Source organism: Dermacentor albipictus, chromosome 8, assembly GCF_038994185.2.
Source record: "Dermacentor albipictus isolate Rhodes 1998 colony chromosome 8, USDA_Dalb.pri_finalv2, whole genome shotgun sequence".
Classification (NCBI taxonomy): domain Eukaryota; kingdom Metazoa; phylum Arthropoda; class Arachnida; order Ixodida; family Ixodidae; genus Dermacentor; species Dermacentor albipictus.
In genome coordinates, this window is record NC_091828.1 from 56269852 (window position 1) to 56289870 (window position 20019).

The following is a 20019-nucleotide window of genomic DNA, read 5'->3' on the forward strand; positions in this document are numbered from 1 at the left end:
AATCATGATGACAGCTTCGCTGGGCAGTGTCTTTCTAACATCGGATGACATGTTGACGCCAATTACCAAATTTTTCTTCCACGTAAAATGCAATGCCTCTCATAGCTAAATACTAAAGGAATGTTAAAGGGAAGCTGAAAGGTTTTCCAGAAAAAATGAGTGAACATGTGTACATAATGGTTTTCAACCCTCCGAATTCGAATATCGTATCGAAATTGAGCGAAAGAAAGCGCAAATATATTTTATTTCGACGAAAAGTGCAGCAGCGGACACGCCCAGCTCGCGCGTCTCGTTTCCGCCTGTGATTGGTTGGGCGACCCGGGACGTCAACTTTAGCGACCGACCGCTGCCGCTCCCCATGAAGCGCGGTGCCAGGTAGTTTGGTGCCGTAATGGAAAATTAAGCGGTAATAGAAAATTGAGAGAGACTGCGTTTTTCTGAAGAGTTCGGCGTTGCTCCCTACATGTACGAGCCGATTGCAAAGAGCCGGCCTCTCGAAGAAGTAAACGATGCTGGTGCGAGCAGTGCTTTCGACGAGAATGAAAGCGAAGTCTTGGGATCTCCTCGTGTTGGAAATGCTCTTTGGTGAGTATGTTTTTTGCAAAGCGATCTAGTGATCTCGCCGATCTTTCGCCGATCTAGTGAGCTCGTTTCCGGTCAAACAACTGCAGTGTTGTGTTCCTGCATGCCTCCTCGTGGAACGTAAGCGGGGATGCGATCGTCGGCATTTGTGCGCTGTCCAAAGCTGTCGGCAACCTACAAAGACGGTTCAAACGCGTGAAAAGCTTCCCGGTTCATGCAGTACGTGTAGTGACCTTCATCTGTGCGCCATCCGCACACTACTCATAACCGAAGTCGTAAAGGCGGCGAATTCCGTCGGCTACGTGAGACGGTCGGTTTCTCGCTGTGCGCGAGAGACGGGGGGAGCGTAGCATCCTGGCGTGCGCCGGCTTTCCAGAACATGCAAACTCTACATTTGCACTGCGTTATGGTAGCTGCGTGCAGGCTGTTTTACAACACACGTGCAAATAGAAAATTCGCGGCGCTTTGCGACGAAACCTGCGTCGAGGGCGGGAAATAAACATGCACCTTCCGTTCAGCGTGCTGACATGAAGGAGCTCGCAGTAAATCAAAATCCAGGTTTGGGCGACTTCGTGTATTCATAAGGCCTTCCAACACCAGTTATCATCAGTCAGTCCGCACTCGTGCCGTCTTTGTTTTCGTTGCTCCGATCTTTTCGCGCTGCGTTTAGAAAGCCTGCTAGTGGAAATTCTGGTGATAATCGTCGTCACGGAAATGGTTGCAGCACAGCAGTGTTGTTCTTGAGGGCTTGAAATTCTTTCTCTTTACAGCAGCCTCCCACTTCCTTAAAAGCTTCTTGTCTTGTGGGAAGCAATGGAAGACAACATCGTCGCGGCCGCTGGTGTTCGTGCAACCGTAGGCTGCACAGAAAGACGGCATGATCGGCCCACCACATCAGTTGATGCTGCGCACGTTGACCACCACTCTACATACACACAGACGCAACCACAAAGAAATGCAGGGTTGATCGAAGCAGATTATGACGGCACGCACGCAGAAACAAGCACGGTCAGGCACGGTCGCGCAGGCTGCGAAGGAGCAAAACACTAAAGTTGACGTCACAACACCGCGGTTTCCGGTCTCCGCTCGCATCGTCAGCGTCAGCAGCAGCGCGCGGCATTCGACGGGGGGCGGAGCTACAGTGCAATTTCAACCGACGATTACGTCGCTCCTATTTGAAAAAAAACCCCCAAATTTGACCTACATGGTTTATAAGGTTCCCGCATCCGTATATGAGCGTCTTATTGAATTCGACAGACTCTTCAGCTTCCCTTTAAGTGTTTAGCGAAGCATCACACACAACTTCGCGCGTTGAATTTGCAGATATTCTTTTTTTTGTCAAAATTTACCGATAGACACGGCGCATATATGCATTGCAAAACCTAGTAGACCCCTTTAACGCTGCTTAGCTTGCGATATCCAAGCCGCAAAGTTTCTCGACTCACATGCTTTTGAAGAAGAAACTGTGGTTAAGGTATGGCAGCTGAAAGAAGCCGACGTATTCTTCAATACGTACGGCTCGAGCCACCCATACCCCAAGCATACACGAAGGGAACGAGCGCGCGCGGCAACCGAGCGAGCCAGAGCGAGCGGCGTCCTGGCCGTGACGTCACTCGCGAGAGGGCGCCACTCCTAATTCTCGCCGCTAATAGCTGCGCACAATCTTTGGAAGCGACCTTTTTTTGTTGTTGTTGTCGCCAGACGAAAATCGCTGTGTTACTTTTTTTTTTTTACAGAGAAGATATGTTTATACTAAGGGTATGGTGGCTAGCATACACTCTTAAGCATAATTACACCCTTTTGCCATACAACTATAATTGTCATCTGCTTGCCCACATTTCCTTTCTTTAACGCGGCAAGCCCGGTACTTTTCAGTAACGAACGGCATGCGCGTTATCAGAATGACATAGCATTCCCGACAGGAAAGTAACAGGCAATGCTATCATGCTGATAACGCGCGTGCCGTTCGTTACCGGGCTCGCAGCGTTAAATAAAAAAACGCATCAAGGCAGATGACGATTATCGTTGTGTGGCAGAAGGGGCACTCGAAAGGGTGTAAACTGTTCTTTGAGTGAATAATCGTCACTCTTACTCTAAAAATATTAAGTGCAATATTATGGCCTTATAAATAATATGTACGAACAATTTACTGGATGTACATGTTAATGAAACAGGTCTATAGTTACGTCGAGTTTAGAGCCAGATTTGTGCACAGGTATTACTTTGGCCCTTCGCCAGTCATCAGGTATCACTGAAGTTTCCAAAGATCGCCTGTAAATTACGTGTAAGTATTTTGACGTCCAAACTGCATGCTTTTGCAAAAATGCATTTGATATAAGATCACGGCCACAGGGTTTCTTTACATCCAGATTTTGTAAGAGTCGAAAAATTCCTTGTTGGTCGATATCTATTTCAGGCATTGGAGTCTCGAACTGATACTGTGGAGAGGGACAGTTAAAGGTAGTTCTGTTAAATACAGGTTGAAAAAATTCATAAAATTTGCTTGCTATGACGTCAGGCTGAAGAACTGTCCCGTTTGAAACAGTAATCTGCGATACGGTGTGCCGCTCCCTCGATAGGTAGCGCCAGAATTTTTGTGGTTTATTCGTCAGGTAAGAAGGCAGAGTAACAGTGAAAAAATGCTCCTTGGCCATATGGATCTTATATTGTAATAAGCGTACGAGATCTTGAAGGTCACGTGTGGTTTTCTTTCTGCGCTTCCTTTTAATTTTTCGTTTTAAATGTATTATTTCACACGATACGCAAGGATGTTCTCTGTTCACTCGTTTATTTCTGGAGGGAATGTAGTTTTCTTCACAAAAGCGCACAATACGCTTAAAACGTAACCATAATTAATTTACATCATGAAGTAATGAAAACTGCAGAAAGCAGGCGTTTAAATATTCTGAGATAGCATTGTCATCCGCTCTTGAGTAATCCCTGATAACAGCAATCGATGGCTTAACGCGTTCACGGTTTCCTAAAATTGGACAGGAGAATACAATCATTTTATGGTCCGAAATGCTATTTTCAACGTTTAATGTGTTATTTTGAAATAGACTGCTTACGAACATCAGATCAAGCACAGAACATGACCGACCAGCTATTCTAGTCGGTTCGGAAACTAGCTGGTCTAGAGAAAAGGTAAATGACATGAACAATAGAGATTCAGCACTTTTTGCGTCACAGCTGTTGTGCGAAAGATTAGACCAATTGATTCCTGGTAAATTGAAATCACCTGTGATGATAATATTGGAACGTGAATTAGTGTGTTGTGCAATGTAAGTGTGCATAACGTCTGGGTATACAGGGGGCGCATTCGGAGGTCGATATAGGCCACCCAGAAATATGCTTTTTCCATTAAATGTAAGTTTAAACCATACACTTTCATGGTCAGGTATGCTTTTTAAAACTGTGAATTTTATGTTAGATTTAATTGCGACAGCAACACCCCCCCCCCCCCCCCCGCGATTCTCTGTCTTTCCGTATGAGCCGATAAGGTGGAAACACTTCGGAATCCTGGACGCTTTCGTGAAGCCAGGTTTCCGTGATGACTATAACGTGTGGTTGATGGGCTGCAACTATGCTTTCAAGTAGGCTGAACTTATTGACTACACTGCGCGCATTTTGTCACGTGCAATCGCGAGCTGCTGAGCCACCGTGTGCAGAAGTTATCGGTTTAGATAGTTCACTTCTTCTGTCCTCACACTCATTCCATATGAAGGTTTTGCCATTTATTTTTAGTTTATCAAATGCCAGAGATACCTTTGCCCCTTTCGCCTTGTCACTTACTGCAGAACGCCATAATTTAGCAAGTGTGTCGCGTACTTTCTTTGAGAAATCTTCGGATATTGAAATCTGGGTGTTTTTCAGCTTGAAGCAGTTTGATAATATTTTGTTTTTCTCAGCGAAGTTGAATAGCCTGATAATAACGGGGCGTGTCCTTTGGCTTTGCTTTGTACCGATTCTGTGAACTCGTTCTATTGAGTTAACTTCTATTCCTAGGATCTTCCTAAATATACCATCTCGCACTTCTTCTTCAAGTGTTTTAACATCTTCAGCAGAGCTCTCTCTTAATCCATAAATTACTAGGTTATTCCGCCTACTTCTATTTTCTAGATCATCGACCTTCGATGCCAGAAATTCTACTTGCGTCATGGTAGATTTACAAGATTCCTCGCAGTGTACTATCTTGTCTTCGCATTCTTTCCATAATCCCCTTTCATTCTCAATAACTGTCATTCTTTCTTGCAAATCTGCAACTATTGTCTCCACATGCTTGATATTTAAAGACAGTTGTTTCAGTGTTTTGTTCGTTTCCTTTTGTTCTCTTAGAATGCGTTTCATTCGTTCCCGTTGCGAACATTCATCTGAATCAGAGTCAGGGCCTGGATTTTGTTCAACGTCTCCGAATATTAGTAACATTAAGCGGACAACATTAAAACAATCCCGCAAAATAGCAACACAGCATTGTGGACTTGGGAGCACCGTTAACGTTATGTCATTGTCTTTAGTTGAAGAGACTAAATGCTGGTCACTAACCTGTGCGATCAGAAAAAATTTGATCAGCATCTGTACTCGTTCAGTGCTTCCAAGTCCACTGAAGGTAACGTCGAAAAGGCTGCTGCTTTTATCCGGGTGCCATGGTGTCTCCGTCGACGTCACCGTGCTGGTCAGGTGGTCCCAGTGCAGTGCACGTGGTACAGCATCCTGCGACTTGTTTCGTCTGATGAAGCCAGCAGGGCAGACAGCCAGAGGTACCAGTAGATAGGCCTGATGCAGTGCATGCTCAGACCCTGCGTCGACGAATCTGGTCCTCGACAGCACGATCTCTGCGATCAGAAAAAATTTGATCAGCATCCGCGCTCGTTTGGTGCTTCCAAGTCCACTATGATATATGCAACTGAGCCTGTGTTAAATAATAATATGCAAGATAACAGATCATAATTGTATACTGGGAGTCATTTGACACAACTGTATTACAACTAGTTTCCATGTAATAACATGAAAATTTCTATATGTATTTGCGCTTAAAAACTCTTATATCCACACTTTATCCGTAATTGTATTCCTACACCAGCCGCTTCCGTGCCTGTCTGGGAGACCGGAACTTTGTCAAGCCGAAGAGAATTCGGTTTTATCCCAGCTCTCCCTTTTTCACCTTGTATCCAGTGGTGAAAATAAAAATGATGATGATGATGATGATGTAGCATAATATGTTCACAGGAGTGAAATGCCACTGTACTGAATTTTGTTAAACTGAAAGGCATTTGCATTGGGTTGAATGGCGTTTCGATGGGGGACATAAAAAACTTCGTACAGCTGACTAATTTGTTCAAGTGACGTTCAAGTGGTAGTTTACTGTATATTGGTTTTCTTGGATAAAAAATTTAGTTGGAAACAGTGCCTTGTATGTCCTCATTTTTTCTTAAACATTGCTCGATGAACAAGAGGTGCAAAAAGAGACCTTTCTATTTTGTCTCTTCTGACCTAACTGGCATTTGGCGAATACCTCTTGCGTGCGGGAGAAAGTGGGGAGGGGGGTATATTGGAAAAAGTTTGGCAGTGTCTGGCTCCTCCTGGGGTGGTGTTAGAGGTGTGTATGAACCACTGCTTAGATAAATCGAACTCAGTACCTTTTTCTCAGTACAAGCATTCGTGAATGTTAACTTGTTATTCCAGCAGTTTAAAAAATGCCTGCATAGGCCCTATACCACAATATGTCCCAAGCCTCCTATTTTTTTTTTATTTAAGAGGACTTGAAAGCATTTGAACTTCAATGTTAATGAAAAGAATGTTACAACTTTCAATAGCAAGGGATTGTTGTTATCAAGACTCCACAAAATGATGCAAAAAGAGCTGTTCTGCCATGAACAATTTCCAATATTGTAATTCTGAGAAGCGGTTATTAAGTTTTGAGGAGAAAGTTTGTTGAATGTATGTTCCAGCTTGTAAACCGCGCACAAACTATTTGAGGGCGGTAAGAAGATTTTTTATAGTTTAATATCAAGAGTTGACGAACAGCCACAGTTCAGCAATGTCATGTGTTTTCTCATTTTGAAGAGCAAAAATTATTTCAACATATCTGAGCTATCAACCCTACAATAGTCATGACATTAGCCATTAATCAAGTGGGGGACCAAGATTACAATTTTTATCCTGTTGGTCTAATAGGGCGATGGTTCATCTCAATATCCCCACTCACCAGAGGGTTACAGGATTGGGACACCACCTGGGCAACAAGTAGGAATAAAATTAAGGCACCGACTATGTGGGCAATGAAGCTATGAAGCAATGAAGGGATGGTCAGAACATATGCAGTAAGCATTATCATGGTACCACACCTATTGGTGCTGCTGCTGTCTTGCCCGCTGAAGAGGGGCAGTCCAGTGGTGATAGTTTTGTAGACAGTGCCATCGACATCATGATGATTTAAAAGTCTGAAGTGGTATCATTATGTACATTATTCACATAGCCCAGTGGGTCACTGGACAAACTATGACTGTTTCCCAAACAGAAGATAAATCAGTCCATGCTTGCATGGAGGAAAAATTGCACAAGCTTAGCAAGAGTCAATGACACGAATGCAGGGAAGTGAAACACTGTGGCAACAACAAGGCAAAGAAAAAGAACTGCACGAAGCACAGAGATCTAAGCATCGTGCCAGTGCTGCTAGAGGATTGCTCACTCAATATGAAAGTTCAGTTCCAATCATGCATACTACCTCTTGGTTTAGCTTAAGGATTGCTTACCTCAACAAAATAATGCCTCTTGTCACTCTCAGTTGTCCCCATGAGTTTAAAGCAGTCTTTCACAACCTAGGCTGAGAACACTCCCAGGAAATGTTGTATCCTGTACACAAGCCATGCAAGTTCCTGTAATATTTGAAGGATCCACATCTCACAGTATAACAGAAGGTTGTGAAGAAGACAAAGGCATATTGAAATGAGCATGACAGCTCACTGCCTACTGGCAAAGGCTTTGCAAAATGTTTACAGCAATAATGCATTGTGGTGCCTCAGAACCACTGGGATTAGCAAGATTCCACTGTAACTGGAATGACAAAATACTGCGTTCTAATTGACTTACAGTGCAGTGTTAAGCACGACAGCAGCACTGCATTAAAGCATCAATGTTCTAATCGATTTTCCTCAAACATGTTATGGTACGACTTTTAGTGACTAAGCAGCATTTGTACAAAGGCACCAAGCTGGTTTGCTTCAAGAAGTGTCTTCTGATCTATACTTTGAGAAAAAATGTTGCACTTATTGCTGGTTCTTTGGCATGCAAGTCTTAAAAAAAAATGGGATTAGCATGCATCTTACTCAGTAACAGAAACTTAGCAAGTGGACCTACTTGGCTTGGACCTTCAGGGTGACAGATAGATGGGCATTGACATGTACAGTCAAAGACATAAGAAAGTGCCTGGGACCTCCAAAATCGTTCGTAATACCGGTCACATCGTTGTAAAGATTGTACACCACACCGCCGCCAACAATTGAGCTGGCTGGACATGTTAAAGTAGAGAGAACCCTTATTCTATGAATTAAGGGACACTTAGTGAAATAGGTCACTAGTATTTTTGTTTATAGTTTGTGTGGCTGAATGTGCGACTAACATGTCACTAACCTTGCTCAAGTTTAATGTTATTGACGCATGCACAGCAGGAGTTGAATGACGATGACTCGCCTTCCCTTTCTTCTTTTACTCTCTTTATGCCCATTGCGAATTGTATATATTTGTGCACGCTTCAATAAAGGTGTTGTCGGCAGTCAGTGCTCGTTCTGTGTCCTTCCTTGTCCGTGTTTTTTGGTGCTGTTTTAAATATGAAACATCTTTAGTGGCTTTCTTGATGACCGACGCCGGAGTTCTACGGCAGACATCCGTTATCCTTGCCTTGAACTAATCTGACTCTGTCTCAATTACGTAAGCAAGATCATTCACATAAATAACCCCAAAGAAAGAAATCGAGTGGAGAGAGGTCACATGACCTAGCGGGCCAATTCACAGGCCTGTGCCTTCCAATCTACTGCGCATTGAAAGTCGCATCCAGCCAGTTTTGTGCTTGGCTGCTGCTGTGTGCGGGTGCCCTATCTTGCTGATACCACAGAAGCGGAAGAGCTGACAGCGGGACTTCACAGAGAAACTCATCCACCACTCTTTCAAGGATTTTGTTGATGTAACACTGTCCAGTGAGTATGTGATCGAAGAAGGTGGGACCGATTATAGCACCAGCGTAAATTCTGAATCACAATTTGGGCAACTACTGGTACTGGTGCCTATTGCACTTCACACAGCGTGGATTGGAGTCCCTCCACTAGTGCACATTATGCAAATGTACCTAGGCGTTTCGGCGAAAATTGGCTTCATCTGTGCACATGATGTTGCTCAAAAGGTATGATGACTCATGGGCTTTTGCGAGAAATTTAAACGATTCTACGGGTCCCTATCTTCCAAGCATTGTTGCTGGTTAAGGTGGGACGGCTGAAAGGCTGTCATTTAGAATTCTCCAAACTGACTTGGAAATTGGTACCTGGGCGGCCACGTTCTGCATGCTAGCATGAGGATTTGAGGCCATAAATGCTAGAACATCCCTGCATAGGCTAGGACTCAAACATGGAGTCCTCCGCTGGTTTGTTGAAGCTGCCGGTTTGTCTCAGGTTTTCACAATTTCTGATGATAGTCGATGTATTTGGTCTACCGCCACACTTCCATTACTGATATACATATTTGTAGTCTTCCTCTTGTTGCCATTTGCAGATGCCAAGGCGAGGATCATGCTTACCGGGTGCTCATTAGAGAAACACATGGCAAATGGGATGGAACAAAACGTACCTTTAAATCTTTGCACTGACGTCAATTCACTTTTGTGGTGACAGGTTCTGTAGCAAAAAAAAAAACATTCGTGCACTTTATCTACGCTAAAACAACAGCTATCACAACTATTTTCCAGGTAACACCAAACAAGACGTGTTACTTCGGCAGGGATGCGGCAGATAAGGCATTAGGTCGATCACAATGTTTTTCTTTATTTCCTTTATTTCGTCCTGGATTACTCAGAGGGAGCATGTTCGAGGGCGCTGCTTTATGATGCGAGTGGGAGCACAGTCATGTAGTATTCTCCATATTTCACAGGGTTTATTTATCTATCATAAAAAATTAGTACACAATTAGTACGTCGCTGAAAATATCGCAGTTAGGTGTCCCTTGGCTGTGCCTTTAGATGCCTCATTTATCATTTGATAATTAGGATAGTACATGTCGGCTTAGATAACTAATTAAATGACCAAATTAAATCTGGAACGAAAAAATTACTGGCAGCTACTGCAATGTACTGCAAACAATATGCGCTAGGTTTTCTTCGAGTAACGCATTGCTCTCTTTTTAAATCTTGGTGCATTATAATTAATTGGGACACTCTGTATATATTTACGTTTGCATGTAAGTGACAATGTTCCCATACGTAATAAATGTTGTAAGTTATTAGAAATGTTCTTTTTTTCATGAGTCGTTGACATTGCTTACTGTAAAGAGAAGCAACACCGAGACACACAACATTCACATGCATTTCATACGCCGTGGATAAAAGAGTCTGCTGACGGGGTCAGTGAAGTTTATAGGTTTCATTAATGATCAAAAAAGCACGCAAAACAATTTGAAGCGTCGTGAGCTTACAACAACATATTCATTCTCTAGACATAGGCTATCCATACCGTTAGAAATAATTCTTAATTGGCTGCCTCCATCTCTTTCAAAAATATTATAAACTTTGTCCTGTGTGTATATTTAAATATATTGCATATGTGCATGGTGTTTACAGTGGAACTTTAAAATAATGTTGAAGTGAGAAAGTATGGATAAGGCAGCCACCGCGAGTGCTTCTGATGGGCGTGTCCCCCTATTGTCAGGATTTGAAGAAATAAAGTGACCCGCCGTGGTTGCTTTGTGGCTATGGTGTTGGGCTGCTAAGCTCGAGATTGCCACATCTAATCCCGGCCACGACGGCCGCATTTCGATGGGGGCGAAATGTGAAAACACCAATGTACTTAGATTTAGGTACATGTTAAAGAGCCCCCCGTGGTCCAAGTTTCCGGAGTCCCCCACTATGGGGTGCCTCACAATGAGATCGTGGTTTCGGCACATAAAACCGCATAATTTAATATTCTTTTTTGCAGAAATAATCGAAAATATTAATTAAAAGCCGTTCAAGTCTGCGCCAACAAGGATGCAGTAAGCTATTAGCCTCAGTAAAATTTCAAGGGAAAAAGTCGAGGAAAGTGAAAAGAAACCTCAAATGATGTGGGTGACAAAGCACTGGTATTGGCACTTTAGGTGTGTGTGTGGGGGGGAAGAGGGAGGGAGGCTTCGGCTTCGCCTAGGCAAGGTTCTGACTGGTGTTGTATAAGTCGCAGGTCGCTTTTTAAGTCGCGACGATAGATTGGATTTTTTACAAGCACTGCTCCAGGAGGGCACATGCAACCAAAGGCCTCAGGAGAGGACCTGAGAGCACCCAAGGGGTAGTGGGGAGATCAAAGCTGGAAGCAGGATGGTCCGTAGATTGGAGTGGCGGAGGCCTAAGCGTGCTGGACTTAAAATAAATATTATTACGTCCAGCCGCCAACTTGTGACGCCAAGACTTCTGCAATAGCAGTCAGAAGTTTGCCGTTTAACATACTAAGGCAGCAGCGGAAGCGGACGAAGACACAGAAACGTGAAAAAAAAGACCGCACGCTACAAGTTAGTAGTATTTTAAAGTTTAAATGATGGCAATTGAATAACGCGCAACTGAGCCCTCTCGAAGCGTTCGACGCATGGAAAAATTCGCGAGGACGGTAAGATACCAGTGTGACAGAGGCACAAGCAAGGAACGAAAACGCACACACAGGGCAAACTGTGAATATACTATATATTTTGCTATATATGTAATATATGCTATATCTATCAAGTGACTAGTGCCATGCTCTAATCTTCAAAGGTCGCAATGCTTTCGCAATGAAATTGTTGACAGTGTGCGCTGTGTGTGTATCTTGTGTTCTGGCTCACTGCTGATCGCGATCACGCCCGATCCTGATCGAATTTCGCGGTCGTGATTGCCTCCTTTGGACAAAATGAGCGAGAGACCCAATCACAGTCGAGAATTTCGATCCGGATCGGTGCCGATCGCGATCAGAAGTATACGTGTGACACTGGTAGTGACAGGGCAACGCCATATCATACTCGCCTTCACGGGAGACCACTGACGAAATGACAACAATCGTTCGCGCCAGTGCACTGTGCCAGCAACACCCAAGGAGACGCACGAGGAAAACTTGTACACGACGCACGGATCGCCAGCCGACGGATGGCAAAATGCCGCCACGCCAGGCACGCCTAGGGACAGAACGAGCAAAGAAACTGCTCCTCCGTGGTACCTAGGCAAAGGGAGAAATTTCAGGCGCAAACGCCCCCAGATTTTCTCTCTCGCACCCGCTGAAACGACTGGCCAATCCCGTGAACTGGCGTTTCCTCTAATGACCGTCTCGTGGCCAGAACGCCGCCCCGTCCACTCCTGCCACCCAGCCGCCAGCGTTACCTCGCCTATAGCCGGAGCTGGCGCGCTCCCGGCGCCCGGTCGGTCAGCCTACGCCGCGACCTTTGGTGAGACCGGCGCCACTCCTTCTGCCAGCTTCTCATCGCGTTGCCGCGTCGAGACTGTGACGCGTCCCCGCCCTCGTGGCAAGCCCGGACTCACGCCCTCGTTAATCTCATGCAAGGCCTATCTATGTATGTTCCTTACCGCAATGTCCGCTTGAGGGTTTTGCATGTTTTTCTATTTCCTTCTATTTAGTTTACGCCTCCTTTTTTTGTTTGATTAAAAGTCTTTGTGTGTGTGTTCAAACCAACGGCTTTGTCCTCATTTGGGTTCTCGGAGGCTCCGCCTAAGAGAACCGACCGAACCATTGAGAACACGAACCTTTGCCCCCATAAGTGGGTCATCACAAATTGGCGTCCGCGACAGGACAAAGCCGTTCGTTTGGACCTTTTTTCTCTAGCGGCTAGGAACTATGGCCAACACACGAGACTTGTTAGCGCTAGCCGAGCGCATGGGGCTAGAAGGTGCGGAGTTGAGAGCATGGTTGAACGAGCAGGAAGCGCGGGAGCGAGAAGAGCGGGCAGCGGAGCGAGAAGAGCGGGCAGCGGAGCGCGAGGCTAAAAAGCAGGAGCTTGTATTAGAGGAGAGAAATCTACAGTTACGGCTTAAAGTCGCGGAAGCTGAGGGTAATCGTGGCGAGACGAGCCAACGGCAGCTAGAATTGGAGGAGCGAACGCTTCAGTTGCGCCTCCAAATGGCGGCAACGGACGCTGCAAGGACAGCTGACCGAGGGCCAGGAGGGAGTGCCCCATTCAGCGTGAATCCCCACAGTTTAATGCCGGGATTCAACGAAAGCCGGGACGACTTGGATGCCTATTTAAAAAGGTTCGAAAGCGTCGCCACCGGACAAGAATGGCCTAGAGACAAATGGGCCACGGCTCTAAGTTTATGCTTGAGCGGAGAAGCTCTGAAAGTCTTTGGACGTCTGTCTCCAGAAGACTCCCTCGACTACGATAAAGCCAAGTTGGCGTTGCTCCAGCGTTTTCGGTTTACGGCGGAAGGCTATCGGGAGAAGTTCCGACAGAGCAAACCCCAAGATGGCGAAACTGCAAAGCAGTACGCAACTAGGCTACTGAGTTTCTTTGATCGGTGGGTGGAAATGTCCAAAACCGAAAAGGAGTATTTGGCACTTCGAAACCTGGTGGTGACGGAACAGTTTCTGAACAACTGTCATCATCGGTTAGGACTCTTCCTGCGCGAGAAGAGCTACCGCCAGCTAGATGACATGGCCGAAGCAGCCGATAATTTCTTAGAAGCTCAGAGACAGCCCAATTTGTTGGTGTTCCGGCAGAAATCGGAAGGCATTAACCATACAGAGAAAACTGGAAGCTCATCCGAGAAAGTTACAGTGCGATGTTTCGTATGTGGGAAACTGGGCCATGGGGCGTCGGACTGCCGATCTAAGCTGAGGCAACCGTACTGCGGATATTGCCGTAAGCCCGGGCATGATGTCAAGGCCTGCACCAAGAAAAACGGTCCACCAAAGAAGACGTCTTGCCTATTGTCGCCAGAAGAATGCCTGGAAGATTCCAACACAGCAGTCGTTGAACAAGACGTAACTAGCACAGTGAAGACCCACACAGGGACTGTAGCACGCAAGATGCCAGTGCTAAAGGGCGTCGTCTTCGGACAGACCGCGTCAGTCTTGCGAGATACAGGAAGCAACACGCTGGTCGTGCGTCGTTCCCTCGTACCAGACAAGGCTCTGACGGGCACCACCACAAAGCTTGTCCTGGCGGATGGCAGCAGCATTGAAGTTCCCGAGGCCAAGGTTGAAATTGATTCACCTTATTTTTCTGGTGCAGCGATTGTAAAGTGTATGAGAGCTCCTCTATACGATGTTATTATCGGAAATGTACCAGGCTCACGAGAACCTCACGATCCAGATAAAACATGGCCAAAGAGACTGAAGAAGCCCATCAAAGATGGTATAGCAAGTCGGAAAAGAACGAAGAGAGAAGACCATTCACCGGATGCTCTGCTGGTCGGCATCAAGAGCCGAGACCAACAGCCGAAAACATCCGCGATCAATATCAGCGCCTTGAAAATAACCAGGAAGGATCTTACCACGACCCAGAACGAAGATAAGACCTTAGAGTCTTGCAGGAACAAAGTGGGTCAAGTGTTCCAAGGCAAAAGATTGGCATCCTACTCATTCGATGTAGTAAAGGGAGTGCTTTATCGCCGTTGCCGACTGTCCTCGGGCAAAACAACCCAACAAGTGGTAGTACCCCTAAAATTGCGGGGCCAAGTGCTCACTCTGGCGCACGAAAGCCTGATGGCAGGGCACCAAGGAATCAAGAGAACGATCGATCGTGTTCTAGAATCCTTCTACTGGCCAGGAGTCCAAGAAGCAGTGAGAAGATACGTACGCTCTTGTGACACTTGCCAGCGAACGTATCCTAAGAGCAAGGTGGGCAAGGCACCTCTTGGTCGCTTACCTTTAATAGACACTCCATTTGAAAGAGTGGCAGTGGACATAATCGGACCCTTAAAGCCTACGTCAAATAAGGGTAACCGATACATACTGACCCTGGTGGACTTCGCTACCCGATATCCAGATGCGATAGCTTTGCCGTCGATCGATTCGGCTACGGTGGCCGAAGGACTGATAGAAATGTTTTCTCGCATTGGATTTCCACGTGAGATACTGTGCGATCAGGCCTCCTGTTTCACATCGGACCTAATGAGAGAGATAAATGACCTGCTGGCTATCAAACATCTAAGCTCGACGCCGTACCATCCTATGTGTAATGGTCTGGTGGAGCGATTTAATGGCACGTTGAAACAAATGCTACGCAAGATGTGCCAAGAAGAGCCAAAGTCATGGGACCGATTACTAGTTGTGATGACCCACTTATGGGGGCAAAGGTTCGTGTTCTCAATGGTTCGGTCGGTTCTCTTAGGCGGAGCCTCCGAGAACCCAAATGAGGACAAAGCCGTTGGTTTGGACGCACACACAAAGACTTTTAATCACACTAAAAAGAGGCATAAAGTAAATGGAAGGAAGCAGAAAGCATGCATAAAATGAACACTCATGCGGACATTGCGGTAAGGAACACACCTAGGGCTAGCATGAGGTTAACGAGTGCGAGAGTCCGGGCTTTGGCACGAGGGCGGGGACGCGTCAGAGTCTCGACGCGGCGACGCGGCGACAAGCAGGCGAAAGGAGTGGCGCCGGTCTCACCAAAGGTTGCGGCGTTAGCTGACCGACCGGGCCCCGGGAGCGCGCTAGCTCTGGCTAGGCGAGGTAACGCTGGCGGCTGGGTGGCAGGAGTGGACGAAAGCGGCGTTCTGGCCGGGCAGAGAGCTCGGGCCCGTAGCCCGACTGCTCCCCTCTCGCCCACGGCGCGGAAGCTCGAACGCCGGCCTCGGGCAGCAGGTGGCACGACAGACGGGGTGGCGTTCTGGCCGGGCAGCTGGCGTAGAACTCGGGCCCGTAGCCCGACTGTTCTCGTCCTGCCCACTGGCGCAGAAGCTCACCGCCGGCCTCGAGGAGCTGACGGCACGCTCAGGTAGACGGGCGACGCACAGGAACAGGTTGGCAAGAGGCCCCGGGCGGGTGAAGTCCTGGTGGGCTCGGGTCCGGAACCCGACGGCCCGTCTTCAACGCCCGCTCCGGTGGTTGACCTCCTCCTGCCGTCGTTTCCTGGGACTCTCCTGGCGTCTCCCCGGCGTCTCCCTGTGTGTCCTCTTGCGTGTGCTCTTGCGTGTCGCCCCGTTCTGCCAGCGCACCACGCTTTTTCTTTTGGTCTGGCCGATTTGGCATTTTCGGATTGGCTGCCCGACGCTCCGTGGTCTTTCTTGATTGGTGAGGCTTTTCTTCTTTTTGTTGGCTGTCATGCGCCGCGCGTTCTCGTGCCGGACGCTTTTCGGCGTCGTTGTCTTCCTTCTTCCACCTCAGCGCGCGTGCACTCAGCGTCGTCTGCTCCTGACCGTCGCGATCATTGAACCGTGTCGCGCACCACACATCACACAAGCCCCTTTTTTTAACAAGTTTTTCTGAAGAAAAACTGCCGCTAAGTGCGCGACAAAGTTCCCAACACTACAGTCATGGTCTGTCCACAAGATTGCGCACAACACTACAGTCATGATCTGTCCTCGAGATTGCGCACAACACTACAGTCATGATCTGTCCTCGAGATTGCGCTGTGTGGTTCCAACGCACAGTTCACTGAGCACGCAAATGAAACCGTTAAAGGAAAACACAATTCAAAGAAACCATAACAAATGACAAGAAAGAAACTGTAGCATCACAGGCTATCACGACACACTCTACAAACAATCAAGTTGAAGTCACGAAGTCCGAGGTCACAAGTCCGTGAAGAGCCATAAGCGAAGCATCGGCTCCTTCAGGTGACCCTCTCCCACATGAGGCGGACCAGACATCTATTTTCTCGGTCAGAGTGCATTGACCAGTCCGTGACCATAACGTTCCAGGCGTTAATGTCTTTGCATGGTGTCGACCAAGTCACTGCCTGCGTTCTAAGGTAGTGAATATTGTAATGCATGGTTGCCGCATCAGTGCAAATGGTCGAACCGCACACAAAAGCATGAGAACACATAGGATGTTCTGGATCCTTAAAAACATCAGTTGATTTTGTAGGGAGGCCTGAGCCCTCCCAAGTGCGCATAGAGTCACAAATAGTTTCTGTCTGAGTCGAGGGACGCAGTAAAGACCCCTCAATACTTTTTGTGGAAACCAAACACGGTTCCTCAGGAGCCCTGATATTTTCAGGTTCTTCCTGATCATGATGCAAACCCTCCAACGTGCTATCTTTAGCCTGTAGGGGTTGCTCTGCTCTAACTTTATTCTCAACCATGCTTATGCATGGTAGCTTTGCACCTTGCACAAACCAGTCATCGTCTACGCCAGACCCACACAGCACTGGTTTAGATACGGAAGCAATCTGCTTCTTGTCTTGTGACCTAACGGTATCTTTGCCTACAATGGCGTGGTCACAAGTCGTCTCTCCTTGAGACACTTTTTCCTCGCCGAGGCCTGAGGCCATGTCGGAGGGAACCATTGGGTCGCCGCTGTACTTCTGTGCTGCATCCTTAACCGCGGATCTTGTCCCCTCGGAACAAGCATCCGCGAGTGCCTTGATGCGAACGCGGACCCTGCGAAGCTCCTCCTCCAGGCGTGCCCTCTCCGCCGCCTGTTCTGCCACTCGGCTTTCGCACTCCCTCCGAGCTTTCGCGCATATTAACAGCCACCTGTCTTGCATCCACCTGTGCAAGTCTTCCCCCTGCAAACCCAATCGCTGGGCTACGGTGGCTAAGTCAGACAGACTAATTTCTGGCTGTTTCTTGCCTACATATGCGCCTTCCGCCTCTGCGAACACAGGGAATCCCCAACGTAGTTCATTACATCGATGACGTTCTCATCGCTACGGCAACCTGGGAGGAACATATAGAAACAATGCATTGTCTGTTGAAAAGGATCCGAGAAGCCGGATTGACAATCAAGCCTCAGAAGTGCGAAGTCGGCGTAACATCGATAGTTTTCCTCGGTCATCGAATAGGAGGCGGGACAATTCATCCAGTGGAAAGCACGATTGCAGAGATAGCTCAAGCTCCCCGACCCGATACTAAGAGACAACTCCGTTCTTTCCTCGGATTGGCGGGATACTACCGCGATTTGATACCTCACTATGCAGAGAAGGCACAGCCTCTGACGGAAATGACAAAGAAAAGGGAAAAGAACAAGATATGTTGGAACACCGAGAGAGAAGCCGCTTTTGAAGCACTAAAGCGAGCGTTAGCATCTGAACCCATAGTACAGGCTCCTGACCTTAAAAGAGTGTTCACACTACGCAGCGACGCCTCTGACACCTGCATCGGGGCAGTCCTTATGCAGGAGCACGATGGAGTTTTACACCCCGTATCATATGCCAGTCGTCAACTATTGCCTCGAGAGCAGAACTACTCGGCGATAGAGCGAGAATGCCTAGCCTTAGTTTGAGCTATAGAAAAGTTCCATATATTTTTATATGGCACACATTTCATAGTTCAGACTGATCATCAACCATTACAATATTTATCACGGGCGAAACACCTAAACAGCAGAGTGCTGCGATGGAGCTTAGCACTACAAGAATATACCTTTCATGTAGAACATATCAAGGGATCTGAGAATGTTGGGGCGGACTACATGAGTAGAATACATGGGGGTCTACAACCCTACACCTCTTGATGTTTCCGTTACCATAGCAAGGTTATGTCATCGCAATGCCATGCTGTTAGTGTTTGATGCTAGTTTCTTTGTTTTTTTTTTTACTTGGTGTGCTTTCTTTGAATTAGTGTTTTCCTTTAACGGTTTCATCTGTGCCACTCTGTGAACTGTGCATTGGAACCATACGGTGCGTTCTTGTGAACGGACCTTGACTGTAGTGTGCCAAGTATACGTGAACTATGTCGCGCACTGAGCGGCAGTTTTTCCTCAGAAAAACTCGGTAAAAAAAAGGGGCTTGTGTGATGTGTGGTGCGCGACATGGTGCGGGGAGCGCGACGGTCAGGAGCAGACGACGCTGAGTGCACGCGCGCCGAGGTGGAAGAAGGAAGACAACGACGCCGAAAAGCGTCCGGCACGAGAACGCGCGGCGCATGACAGCCAACAAAAAGAAGAAAAGCCTCACCAATCAAGGAAGACCACGGAGCGTCGGGCAGCCAATCCGAAAATGCCAAATCGGCCAGACCAAAAGAAAAAGCGTGGTGCGCTGGCAGAACGGGGCGACACGCAAGAGCACACGCTAGAGGACACGCAGGGAGACGCCGGGGAGACGCCAGGAGAGTCCCAGGAAACGACGGCAGGAGGAGGTCAACCACCGGAGCGGGCGTTGAAGACGGGCCGTCGGTTTCCGGACCCGAGCCCACCAGGACTTCACCCGCCCGGGGCCTCCTGCCAACCTGTTCCTGGGCGTCGCCCGTCTACCTGAGCGTGCCGTCAGCTCCTCGAGGCCGGCGGTGAGCTTCTGCGCCAGTGGGCAGGACGAGAACAGTCGGGCTACGGGCCCGAGTTCTACGCCAGCTGCCCGGCCAGGACGCCACCCCGTCGGCCGTGCCGTCTGCTGCCCGAGGCCAGCGTTCGAGCTTCCGTGCCGTGGGCGAGAGGGGAGCAGTCGGGCTACGGGCCCGAGCTCTCTGCCCGGCCAGAACGCCGCCCCGTCCACTCCTGCCACCCAGCCGCCAGCGTTACCTCGCCTATAGCCGGAGCTGGCGCGCTCCCGGCGCCCGGTCGGTCAGCCTACGCCGCGACCTTTGGTGAGACCGGCGCCACTCCTTCTGCCAGCTTCTCATCGCGTTGCCGCGTCGAGACTGTGACGCGTCCCCGCCCTCGTGGCAAGCCCGGACTCACGCCCTCGTTAATCTCATGCAAGGCCTATCTATGTATGTTCCTTACCGCAATGTCCGCTTGAGGGTTTTGCATGTTTTTCTATTTCCTTCTATTTAGTTTACGCCTCCTTTTTTTTGTTTGATTAAAAGTCTTTGTGTGTGTGTTCAAACCAACGGCTTTGTCCTCATTTGGGTTCTCGGAGGCTCCGCCTAAGAGAACCGACCGAACCATTGAGAACACGAACCTTTGCCCCCATAAGTGGGTCATCACAACGTGATAGTATAGTAGGGGACTCCGGGGCTAATCTTTACAACCTGGGGTCCTTTAACGTGCGCTCAATGCGTGGTACACGGATATTTTTGCAGGGTCCGGGAAGGCAAATGCCACCGCCGAGATTGAATGCGTCCTGAAATGTGTCTTAATAATCTGTAGCAAAATTGAGTCGCTGTTTCAGTTAAGAATTATCATG

General features: G+C 47.8%; 1 protein-coding gene and 1 long non-coding RNA gene across 5 annotated transcripts; one reads left to right on the forward strand and one right to left on the reverse strand.

Moving 5' to 3' along the window:
- Positions 1-5291: 5291 nt before the first annotated feature.
- Positions 5292-12102, reverse strand: LOC139048790 (uncharacterized). Of its 4 annotated transcripts, none has more exons than XR_011507943.1 (4): positions 11804-12102; positions 9418-9464; positions 7335-7434; positions 5292-5414 (listed from the first exon to the last, which is right to left on the reverse strand). It is a non-coding gene; the product is annotated as an uncharacterized lncRNA (long non-coding RNA). The 4 variants fall into 4 exon arrangements; XR_011507945.1 differs by having other exon boundaries at positions 7335-7457; XR_011507944.1 differs by lacking the exon at positions 5292-5414 and adding an exon at positions 6281-7022.
- Positions 12103-12626: 524 nt separating this feature from the next.
- On the forward strand, positions 12627-14574 carry LOC139049261 (uncharacterized). The gene is made up of 2 exons (XM_070524632.1): positions 12627-14024; positions 14539-14574. Exons 1-2 carry the CDS (start codon positions 12627-12629, stop codon positions 14572-14574), a joined length of 1434 nt encoding a protein of 477 aa, XP_070380733.1.
- Positions 14575-20019: the final 5445 nt, after the last annotated feature.

Bases quoted from the DNA above. Each gene is read 5' to 3' on its own strand.
- LOC139049261 (XM_070524632.1), top strand. From the start codon at position 12,627: ATGGCCAACACACGAGACTTGTTAGCGCTAGCCGAGCGCATGGGGCTA. The intron at 14,025-14,538 runs GTAAAGTGTATG...ATCGTGTTCTAG, and splicing joins ATTTTTCTGGTGCAGCGATT to AATCCTTCTACTGGCCAGGA.